An 11,633-nucleotide genomic window follows, 5' to 3' on the forward strand; every position below is an offset into this window, starting at 1 on the left:
GAATGAAAAATCAGCAATGTGGGATACTGTTTGTCCGTGATTTACACAGGGGGAACAAATTGTGGCAGGATCAGCCTGATATTATTTGTATCGCACTATAACTTCGTTGTATAAAGAGCTAACATCTCAAAAATGTCAGGAGTAGTTAGTCATTATGAGAAGTGTTTGTAAAATTTGCCACCGACATCCATGTGATCAACAACAGACACACGTCATTGCCCTTCGTGGTCTAAACCAATCAGAGATAGTCAGGGGCGGGACCTCTGGAAATGTCCTTGGTCCAGCTGAAAGTGCAGGTGGATAGAGAAAGGTGAGTAGCTTGAATGAAGCGATACCGATTCATTAAATCCTGAATTGAATGAATATAAATGTATTTTACCAGAAACGCCAGAGTCTCAGGCTAAAGCTCACAAAACTATTTCAACAACAACCAGCGAATGAGAGCAGGAAACGGTAAACACAGAGCGGACCGGCGCATCAGAATTAGCTTAGCCGCCGTCGGGGCTGAAAGCCAAAAGCTCACTAATTCTGATTCGTCGTGTCTGAATCGTCTTTACGTCTTTTTTGCGCAAGATTCTGGGCTGCAGGTTTTGTCTCTCTTCAACCAAAATTCACTAGGCCAGCAGCAAAAGAAGAACCAAACTATGCTTCACATTTGATAAATATCGTCGTTAATTCCCTATTACTTTTGCTGTTTTGCTTCCAACACGATAAAAACCACAGTTCATGCACAGCTCTCGCTCTGTACTTCAAGAAAAGTTTCCCATCTCAAACATCTGTTTTCCGCATTACTCATTCGCTTATTACCCATCAGTCTACCGTTGTTTACAGCGCTGGCGGCCGCTGTCTTTTCTTTTCTTTGTACTTAAATGACCTCGGACAAGAAAGAATAATTTCTGCTGTTTAATACTGAAGAAATGTAAACTTTTTCAAATTGGGTATAATTGCAGAATATTTTTAAGGTTATCTGCTATAAAATCCATGCCAGGAAAATCTCCTTTATGTTTTTTATTTTATTTTATTCTCAGTTACTTTGACACAACGGCATGTGCTGTGATGGTCACATCTCTGATAAAGTTTAGTGTCAGTACTGATAAATGATCAGAATTATAAGATCTCTCACTTTCTGAGTAAAAATTGCACCAAATCGAATCTGGACCTTGTGAAGCGGAATCAAGTGGATTATAGAAATCAGTGATGATACACAGGCCTTGTGAATATCCTAGGACCGACAGAAGTGGATATAACTGACCGTGGGCAATGAGAAAAGATGAAAAGAACGATTGATAACTTTTTTGTCAAGTTAAGGCCTGATCGATCTGAAATTCATAGCCAGTGCTCTGACAGGGAGCCATCAATCTTTGAACGCTGATTTGGGTGCGCCCAACTTTTTTTTTTTTTAATGGTGTGCATAAGAAAAAAAGTTTTGCGCACTCAGAGAGAGACAGTGACACTTGCTGTGGATTTGAAAAAAAAAAACACACAGAAAAACCAAAGAGAAGGACAAACCTCAACTCAAAAATCTTTAAAACGCCTTCATTCTTCTCATATGATTAATGAGAAGGAAAACGGGACACCACTGTCTTATAATTCCCCAGGAACAAACTCCTCTTTCTCTCATTTCAGACCTGTTTCAAATCATAAGCAGACACAACCAAAAACCGGCTCACCTAATCAAACCAAATCCCAACTTTAAGCCACTATCCAGTCCTGTCCCCCTTCTCTCCTCATACCGGTACCCACAGTTCAGACCCCACCTCAGGCCCCTTACTGCCTGAGGTGGGGTCTGAAGTATTTTCCAGCCTTATAAAGAAAGGGAAGACTGAAGTGGCAGACTGTCATGCAAAAAGCGAGCATCTCCTCCTTGCACTGCTTACAGTCAAATGACAAAATATGTGAACTCTTTTTAAACAGGAAAAAGGAAGAAATTGTACACCAGAGGGGGCAAGAAGGAGAAAACTTGAATATAAACTCAAAAGAAAAACCGCTGTTCCTTCCCTCCCCCAGAAGGCAGTAGAATATCATCATGTTAAATGCCACTTTTGGGGGGGGGGGTAAAATTACTTGACAAATATGTTTCTCTTTTTTGTTATTTCGTCCCTCTTTGTTACAGCTACAGGAGGACAATAAACAGAAGAAGGAGAGCGGCACCAAAGAGGCGAAAAAACGAAAGAGCGCACCACCTCCTCCCCCAGAAGGCAGTAGAATATCATCATGTTAAATGCCACTTTTGGGGGGGGGGGGGGGGTAAAATTACTTGACAAATATGTTTCTCTTTTTTGTTATTTCGTCCCTCTTTGTTACAGCTACAGGAGGACAATAAACAGAAGAAGGAGAGCGGCACCAAAGAGGCGAAAAAACGAAAGAGCGCACCACCTCCTGACACCACATCCACAAAGAAGTCCAAATGTACCTCCAGTGCTGAGGGGGACGACAAGGAGGTTTTTCTCCTCCCTGTTCGTGGGCGTGAGCGTTACGAGATGTTGAAGAAGATCAATGACGGTTTGGAGCTGCTTGACAAGGACAGCAAAAGCAAGTCAAAGGTCTCAGTGAAGCATGAGGTTCCCGTGCCCTCCAGTGGAAAGAGGCTGCTCCAGAGAGGAGAGAGGAGTGACAGCGACTAAGATGCCCATCACCTCAATTTCGAAAACAAATGTCACCTTTTTGTCTAAGCCTTTAGGATTATTTCAGGTTTTAAATGCCCATTTAAAAACCAAAATGCCATCCTGCCTCAGTTAAAACGGTTCCTGAAACTGTACTGCCTGATTAGTCACTGCACTGACATACTGTTGTGTTCAGTTATGTTTTTCTTTTCTTTTTAAAAAAAACAAAAAAAACAACAACCCTATGTTCCTAATTGGGTTAGAGCCGTTCAGCATGGTTTGAGTGAGATTAAGAATGATCCTTGTCATAACGAGTCACTGCCGTTTATTTAAATAAAGTTCAAAGCTAGGCTTGCAAAACTTGAATGGAATTTGCCTCTGATGTTGCTGTATTACTGTGCTACAGTCCTGTCGCACCATGTCATTTTTTAAAAAAGAAATGTATATATTTTGCATGATTGTCTGGGAAATGCAACCACCTCTGCGCAACCTTGATTCATATGCAATATGTAATCATGTTTGTGTAACATGAAAGAAAAAAGAGAAAAAATGATGATAAATGCAAAGACTGGTAACAGCGCTAAGAACCATAAAGCAAGAGAATTTTTAAAAAACTGAGAAATAAACTACACTGTAAAAAAAATAACCCTATTCAAATTAAAAAAAATGTCCAATTGTCACATCCAAAATATTTGGCTTTATAGAATCCAAATTGAGTCACTTGATATGACCTGATACTTTTATGTTGATATAAACAATATTACTAGACTTGACTGAAACTTTAAATTTTGCATTGATCCAAATTGATTTTTTTTACATAGAACCATATTTTAATTATTGAACCAAGCTAATATATTGAAATTTAACCAACCTAATGTATTCACATCGAACCAAATTAACATGAACTAATATGTTTGTGTTGAAGCCAGGTAATTGATTTACATATATTCAAACTATATTTTTTACATTTCATTTCAGTTCAAAAATGCTCTGCATTTCCTATAAAAAACAAGACAGTTGGCCAACCAATTATTTCAAAATTATTTATTGTTCCAAACCATTTTAACTATAATCAATAGAGAGGATTAGTAATATACAGATTTAGTGCTACGGCAGAAATGATTAGAGAAATGTTTGTTTTATAAAACCTGCAATCTTTTGAAAACCAGTATAAAACCTGCAATCTTTTGAAAACCAGTATAAAACCTGCAACCTGTCTAAAACTGGCATAAAACCATTATAAAAACTATTTTTAAACCAATTTGCAAGTACTCAAAAATGTTTATATGTGCACTGTGCCTGTACAATGTAAAAAAAAAAAAAAAAATCTACACATGTATCAATGAAATCAACTTAAATCTCCCTTTCAAATGGGTGTTCTTATAAATTTTGAATGTAGAATACCACTGCAGGCCAACCAAGCAAAATAACCAAGCACACATGCACATGCATGTGCACATACACATGCACACATGCATGCAAACACACTACTGTGCAGTGTTAAGTTCACAATTAAGTTTGCGAATCTTAGAGGTCATCTTGTTAAAGTCAAGCTCCATCATAATCTTTTGAAGAGCCTCAAAGGTGAACCTGAATCCTCGTGGATATTCCATATTAAGAGCATAACAGAGTCCAAAGACCATTGCCTCTCCAGCTGCCACAGAAGGCAACTCATTCAGGACTTCCACACCATCAATGATTATCCCGATGTCTCGAGGCTGATGTAGGAGGCTTGAGTTGTCCCTGAAGATGAAGAGTGCCATGGTTGTACTCTGCAGCTCTTCCTCAGCTTCATCTTTCTGGGATATCTTGAGGTAAAATATGGAACAAAATGTACAAGTGAAGAATTGAAGTCTGGCACACCTGATAAATCTTTGACCATAATAAACTACTATTTTGATAGTTGTTTGGTCACAGACTATTAGAACAATTATTTGACTAATCAGATTGTGAATTGCATAATCATTAAATTAAATCAATGGTGGAACATTTTCATAAATGTTCCACAAAGCCCAAGAAAAAAAAAGAAAACAATACAGAACCCTAAGATATTAACTTGATGAGTTGATTAATCGTTGCTGTCCTACATTAATCACTGCATTTAATAGCAGAGTTGTCAAATTTACATCAAGAGACTGCATCTCATGTAGAGACAGAACAGATATGGACATACCATGTATTCTTTTATCAAGTCCTCAACACATCAGCAAGGTGAATGAGAGGATAATGAGGGAGAGTCTAGATTATTATGAAATGTTTAAAAAGGATGTGCAGTGTAAATGCAAAATGATACCTGTTCAGATTAAATGAAAATGTATGCTTCAGCCATGGAATGGATGGAGCGATCTGTGGTTCTGAAAGCATACAGAAAAAAAAGAATAATGTTACTTCTCTATAAAACACATTACATAGAAAAACCAAGAAATACGTAACATGACATACCAAACAGTCTACAGACCAGCCATTAGCGACTAAGTTTGGCATAGGGTCAATTTTTTGCTGTTAAAATTAAAATTTCTTCAGAAAATGCACATTTTTCCGAGCTGCGCCTGAAAGTCAATTGAAGGAATTAGTCTTATGTCATTGATCTTATATGCTGGCTTGTTATTTCTGTCTCTAAATCATGCACATTAATAATTATCTTTTGCCCTCGGTGTACACACACATAACACACAGATATTTATATGAAGAGAGACAAACGTGCGCGCACAAACACAAGCTTGTGTCTAGAAACCGCGAGCTCACCAGAAAAATTCAAACGAAGCGGAGCACGGAGTTATACTATGAATGTTATGAACTATGAACTTATGCTAGCTAGCTTTATCCACCACCGATGCATCGTGGTAACGCTAGCTAGTTAGGCAAAAAGCCGTTTTTTACCAGTATACTAACTTGTATTCCCGACTGTGATGGTCGGTTTCTGGTAACCAGTTCTAACGTTGCGCAGGATAGCTAGCTAGCTTATAGCTAGCAGCTACAATCATGCAAAAATTAGGGGTGGCTGTCGACCCAGCTTAAATGGGGTTATTTTCTGCGATTTTGGCAATACAAATTATAAAAGCTTTTGTAACACACTTGGCTTTACTTACGTTTATTTTCAGATGAAATTAATCAAAGATGTGACATGATGTTTCCAGCAGCCATGCAGAATAAAAATGGGTCCCGGTCTATTTCTGGTGGGCGTGTTCAAGTGCAAATCACTTTGACTCAAATTAAAGATATTATCTGTTCAACATGAAAAGAAATATATGTTTTGAGAGAAATCAAAAACTTTGCGTTGCGATGTTCACAATCCTGTACTGACACTATGGGCACATTTTTAGAAATCTATTTAATTCCACAGAAAGGTTAGCCACTTTAGTGTTTCACTTGTGACCTATTTATAGCTCACTGAAGATGCAACAATGTTCGGAGATAGAGAGAAAAAAAAAAAGAACTTTGGTGCAGGTGCAGGTGCAGTCTTTATGTAGCTTTCTGGTGACCTTAAAAGAACCTTTACGAAGCCCGTTGACAGGCCTTTAATCGAATGATCGGTTGGTTGATTGATAACAGAAAAAAAGGACACATAAGATGGACATAAAGGACTGAAAACACCAAGAGCAAAATATTGCATCGCACTCATTTATGTAGTTTATTTTTAGATTAGATAATTTTGCAAAATAACGCAGCAAAATAAATAATAAGAGCCGGGATGTGCAGACTATTTAGCACTGAAAAAACTCCGTCCATGTGAACAGAATCAGGTGTTACCTTACCTGTTGATTAAATATCAAGACTATTTAGCAATAAGCTTACTTTAAAGGCTCGTAATAGGTGAACTGTCTTGGTATAGTTGAGTCACGCAGAGTTCATGGTCCATGTTGTGTTACTTGTTGTTTGTGTGTGTGTGTGTGTGTCACCCGATGACCCCTGGCGCCGGAGCGTCTAGACTACATTAGAGATGTGTCACAGCAAAGAGCCGCACCTGCGCTCAAAGAGAGCACATACATAGAGGTGAGGTATGAGGATAAATGGATAGATGCGGTCCTTTTTCGAAGCTGAGCGCACAGTTGTATTTCCTGCACAATCACACACGAAGTGAGGCTGTGTTTATGCCGGTTATACCATGAATATACACCCTGCAGGCACCACTTGTTTGTCAAACTGTTTATGAAGCAAAAGTCACATTTCTGTTTATTCACAAAGCAAAAAGAAGGGGGGAAAAGAGGCGTAGGAGGGGGTGGAGCGTGCGCACTAGCATACCGGCGACGGCTGTTTCCTTTCACTAAAAGGAAAAAAATAATAAAATGTGTACTTCACGTTACGGTTAAAACTGGGGGTTTTTTTTGTGTTTTTTTAATTTTTATTTTATAGAAACAATTTTTGCTCATAACCAATTGACAGGGGATTTCTTAAAATCACCCCGCAGTTCTTCAGCTGAGACACCTGAGTTAGAAAACACAAACACTGCAGCTGTCTTTGTACAAACTTGTACAAACTCTGTTTTGACCTTGTATACTGTATTTCCCCAGCCCCTCTATTTTGAAACTAAAACTATTGAACCTTAATTCAATTTCTCACTTCACATAATCGTTTCACTTTTGCCTTGAAGTGTTACTTTTAATTTAATTTAATTATTTTTTTATGACGCATGTTCTCTGGTGAGTTCAGGTACATCTGTAACTTCAAGTGGAAGAGTTGCATGTGAGTTAAAAATTTTCTATAATACCAAAAAAAAAAAAAAAAAAAAAAAAAAAAAGACAAAATACTGACGTTTTTGTCGAATAATCTGTCTGACATGAGGGATAATATAGCATTTGCATTTTAACTAAAAGACTCGCGCACTGACACTATGGGCACATTTTTAGAAATCTATTTAATTCCACAGAAAGGTTAGCCACTTTAGTGTTTCACTTGTGACCTATGAAGTACCCCCGAAATTGTATCATATTAAACAACAACAACAACAATAACAACAACAATAAACACTCGAGGACTTTAAAGAGTTTAATTTTTTCCGAGGTTTGAGAGCGCTCACCCCGGCTCGGGGCTCCACAGATGTGCTGGATGAGAGCTCCTTGCTGCAGACTGCAGCGGAGTGTTTGACAGTCAAACTTGAAACAGTCTTTGGAACTGAAACGGTCTCTGCCAACACGAACACATACCCCAAACAGTTCGGTAAATATGTACAGTTTCTCGCAGCTTCAGTTTTCAGCAGCTACCAGAACTTGCCTACCGTCTGCATCCTCCCAGCAGCCTCGCACTTCATCTGCGGGCAGTACTTGCGTGTGTGAGCGCTGTCACCGGTGGCTTCGCAGATCGGGCAAGTGTAGTTCCGGAGGACGGGGCAGAAAACTATCCCGTCGTCTGATTTGAGCTTGTGAGATAGGTACACCCTCGGAGTCTCCCCGTTCTGCTTGCATAAGCGGCAGTAGTCCGAGGATGAGGCGCTGCTGCTGGTGTCCGACGCGCTGCTGGTCGGACTGGACTGTGATGAGTTTTTGGAGGATTTCTTCCCCCGAGTGGAAGTGTGGACCTTACTCCAAGGGGGCGCTTGTCCCTTCTTTGGACGCTCGGTGTCTCGGTTATCAACCTCACGGTTGCTGCACAGTTTCTCGAACACTTGGCTCAGATTCATGTAGTCGTGCCACATGTTAAAGCTGTCCCCACCAGTGAGGATCGAGTTCTGGACCTCCAGTTGTCTCGGCATTGTGGTCATTTTTTGGCAGAAGTAAAACTGAGAGTGTGTTTGGAGCGCCTCATATTTATAGCTCACTGAAGAAGGTTTTAAAATGCAACAATGTTCGGAGATAGAGAGAAAAAAAAAAAGAACTTTGGTGCAGGTGCAGGTGCAGTCTTTATGTAGCTTTCTGGTGACCTTAAAAGAACCTTTACGAAGCCCGTTGACAGGCCTTTAATCGAATGATCGGTTGGTTGATTGATAACAGAAAAAAAGGACACATAAGATGGACATAAAGGACTGAAAACACCAAGAGCAAAATATTGCATCGCACTCATTTATGTAGTTTATTTTTAGATTAGATAATTTTGCAAAATAACGCAGCAAAATAAATAATAAGAGCCGGGATGTGCAGACTATTTAGCACTGAAAAAACTCCGTCCATGTGAACAGAATCAGGTGTTACCTTACCTGTTGATTAAATATCAAGACTATTTAGCAATAAGCTTACTTTAAAGGCTCGTAATAGGTGAACTGTCTTGGTATAGTTGAGTCACGCAGAGTTCATGGTCCATGTTGTGTTACTTGTTGTTTGTGTGTGTGTGTGTGTGTCACCCGATGACCCCTGGCGCCGGAGCGTCTAGACTACATTAGAGATGTGTCACAGCAAAGAGCCGCACCTGCGCTCAAAGAGAGCACATACATAGAGGTGAGGTATGAGGATAAATGGATAGATGCGGTCCTTTTTCGAAGCTGAGCGCACAGTTGTATTTCCTGCACAATCACACACGAAGTGAGGCTGTGTTTATGCCGGTTATACCATGAATATACACCCTGCAGGCACCACTTGTTTGTCAAACTGTTTATGAAGCAAAAGTCACATTTCTGTTTATTCACAAAGCAAAAAGAAGGGGGGAAAAGAGGCGTAGGAGGGGGTGGAGCGTGCGCACTAGCATACCGGCGACGGCTGTTTCCTTTCACTAAAAGGAAAAAAATAATAAAATGTGTACTTCACGTTACGGTTAAAACTGGGGGTTTTTTTGTGTTTTTTTAATTTTTATTTTATAGAAACAATTTTTGCTCATAACCAATTGACAGGGGATTTCTTAAAATCACCCCGCAGTTCTTCAGCTGAGACACCTGAGTTAGAAAACACAAACACTGCAGCTGTCTTTAACTCGCGAGGGCAGTCATGGACGCAAGACCTGCGTCTCATCACTGTGTGCGTGCTTTATTTATACTTCTCTGTGTGTCTGTGTGTGTGTGTGTGTGTGTGTGTGTGTACAAATACAACAGAGTTATTCTAAGAATTCAGAGCTGAGGTTCCCCTTTTTCTAAATCTGCATGTTCTTACAGTAAGAGGAAGCTGTAAGTTGTTTATCATACAAGAGTTTCATGTCAAAAGTCACGTAGACATTTGCTTAGTGATAAATATTGTGTAAAGTGATAAATATTTTTTTGAAAACAAATTCTTTGAAGAAGTGTCCCTCACATCTTCCCACCTGCTTTCACTGCATAACAGCCCACCCTAGTGAGACAAGACCGAGTAAAAGAGCCTGAAAGGAGTTCAGAAGTGCCCTCAAGCACCAATTTTGCCCGCAAGCACCGCAAGATCCTTTGTTTTTCACAAAGATAACTGCTAGACTCCACGTACAGTGGTGAAGATGAAAATTTGCCACAGACCACAGCCACAGTCACGGTGTGACAAATAAAGCCAATAATTATTTCCCAGTTTGTTTGTTTTGTCATCAAATTGAGAAAATGTGTGTTTAATGAACTATTTGTACAATATAACATATATCAATAGGAGTACAAAAGGTCACAAAGGTCAAATAGTATTCTCAAGTGTAAGCTCAGTAATGGTCAAAATATTGCGTTTTTGTGACTGAAACTCATTCATGCATTTGTGTCATCACGCTTAGATTACTGTAATTCCCTGTTTACTAGCTTGGATAAATCATCTCTCTCTCGCCTCCAGACAATACAAAACGCAGCAGCCAGACTACTAACTCGCTCTACCAAGCGTGTTCACATCACTCCCATCTTATATTCTTTACATTGGCTCCCAATAGAGTTTAGAATTCGCTTTAAAATTCTTGTTTAAACATACAGAGCACTAAACGGCTCCAGATTACTTATCCAAGCTTCTTTTAAAATACACTGCTGCTTGTCATCTCCGCTCACAGACTCAGAGTCTCTTAGTTGTTCCCCGTACACGACTGAAGACAAAAGGGGACAGAGCCTTTCAGTCTGTTGCACCAAGGCTGTGGAACAGTTTACCACTACCACTACGTTTGCTTGACTCTGTGGATTCTTTTAAAAAACAGTTAAAAACTCTTCTGTTCAAACAAGCCTTTTGTTGATCTACATTTTATATTTTTTACACTAATTACATTTGATCTTTTACATTGTATATAATGTCTATTGATTTTATTGTTTATTTTAATATTTGTGTACAGCGCTTTGTGAATGTCTGTCTGTGAAAAGCGCTTAATAAATTAAGTTTACTTACTTACTTACTTACTTACTTACTGAGCCTGCAGTTCAGAAATTTAACCATTAGATGGAGTCATTGCCAAAGCAATGTCACTTTGAATTGGAGCATCACTGGGCTGACACTCACATTACAGAGGCAGACCAAAACACACACGATTAAAATAATGTATATAAACGTGGAGAGAGATAGAGGAGAAAAAAGCAACAAACTCCACATACAACATCCAAGTTGGAAAAAGCTGGGGAGTAGTCAGTGGTATCACATGTCCCCCCAAAGTCTGTTTTCAAGCATATCTAAATAGGCTTGTGACAGGGCCATTCTGTGTCATTCTGATCAATCCTGCAGTGCTGACTCAGTTGGCAGATGTGTGGTTGTTCTCACTATGCTACTCCCACAGGCCTCCCCTCTCCTCTTCCTCGTTGCCATTCCCTGATGAGTTGCATCCACAGGAATCTTGATCAGAGCGCCAGGGATTGGTCTTTTGAAGCTCTCAGGGTCCCCCTGTGATTTTACTTAGTTCTTCTTTCCCTGCTCTTCCTTTGGTTAATATGTTGAGGTTTGACACATCTCCAGCCCTTCTTGTTTTTGTGGTTGAAGTAGTCCAGGGAGGCACAGAGTCCTCGTGGAAACTTTTGATGTCCATCTCAGAGTGATGACATTGTACAAAGCTTTCCTTTCGTCTTGTTTTCTATAGGGTCATGCTGCTTATGCACAATGCAACCACCAAAAGGCAGCACTTGGCTGGATCTATATAAATTGCTAGAAAAACAGCAATAGTGCTCACCTCTACATGCTTCATGTTGTAAGTTGACAGTCCATGTTGATGCTGAATAGTGGCCTTAATGTGTAGATTATATAATTACTTAACTGAAAT

At 39.5% G+C, this 11,633-nt stretch overlaps 1 protein-coding gene and 1 long non-coding RNA gene across 3 annotated transcripts; one reads left to right on the forward strand and one right to left on the reverse strand.

Moving 5' to 3' along the window:
* The first annotated feature begins 249 nt into the window (after positions 1 to 249).
* LOC146679424 (uncharacterized) lies at positions 250 to 2,969 on the forward strand. Its single transcript, XR_014918657.1, has 2 exons — positions 250 to 310; positions 2,114 to 2,969. It is a non-coding gene; the product is annotated as an uncharacterized LOC146679424 (long non-coding RNA).
* A 663-nt stretch (positions 2,970 to 3,632) lies between these two features.
* Positions 3,633 to 9,430, reverse strand: LOC146679425 (nanos homolog 2-like). Of its 2 annotated transcripts, XM_085450465.1 has the most exons (3): positions 5,693 to 9,430; positions 4,897 to 4,957; positions 3,633 to 4,411 (listed from the first exon to the last, which is right to left on the reverse strand). In XM_085450465.1, exon 1 carries the CDS (start codon positions 8,299 to 8,301, stop codon positions 7,801 to 7,803), a length of 501 nt encoding a protein of 166 aa, XP_085306591.1. In that variant the 5' UTR covers positions 8,302 to 9,430; the 3' UTR covers positions 3,633 to 4,411; positions 4,897 to 4,957; positions 5,693 to 7,800. The 2 variants fall into 2 exon arrangements, with proteins under 2 accessions (XP_085306591.1, XP_085306590.1); XM_085450464.1 differs by having other exon boundaries at positions 4,897 to 9,430.
* Positions 9,431 to 11,633: the final 2,203 nt, after the last annotated feature.

The sequence above is a fragment of the Copadichromis virginalis genome, unplaced genomic scaffold (assembly GCF_057382275.1).
Source record: "Copadichromis virginalis isolate Kocher_CV1m ecotype Utaka unplaced genomic scaffold, C_Virginalis_male_GT1.1 unmapped_scaffold_2, whole genome shotgun sequence".
Taxonomy (NCBI): Eukaryota; Metazoa; Chordata; class Actinopteri; order Cichliformes; family Cichlidae; genus Copadichromis; species Copadichromis virginalis.

Excerpts from the sequence above, each read along its gene's own strand:
- LOC146679425 (XM_085450465.1), bottom strand. The coding sequence starts at position 8,301 with ATGACCACAATGCCGAGACAACTGGAGGTCCAGAACTCGATCCTCACT.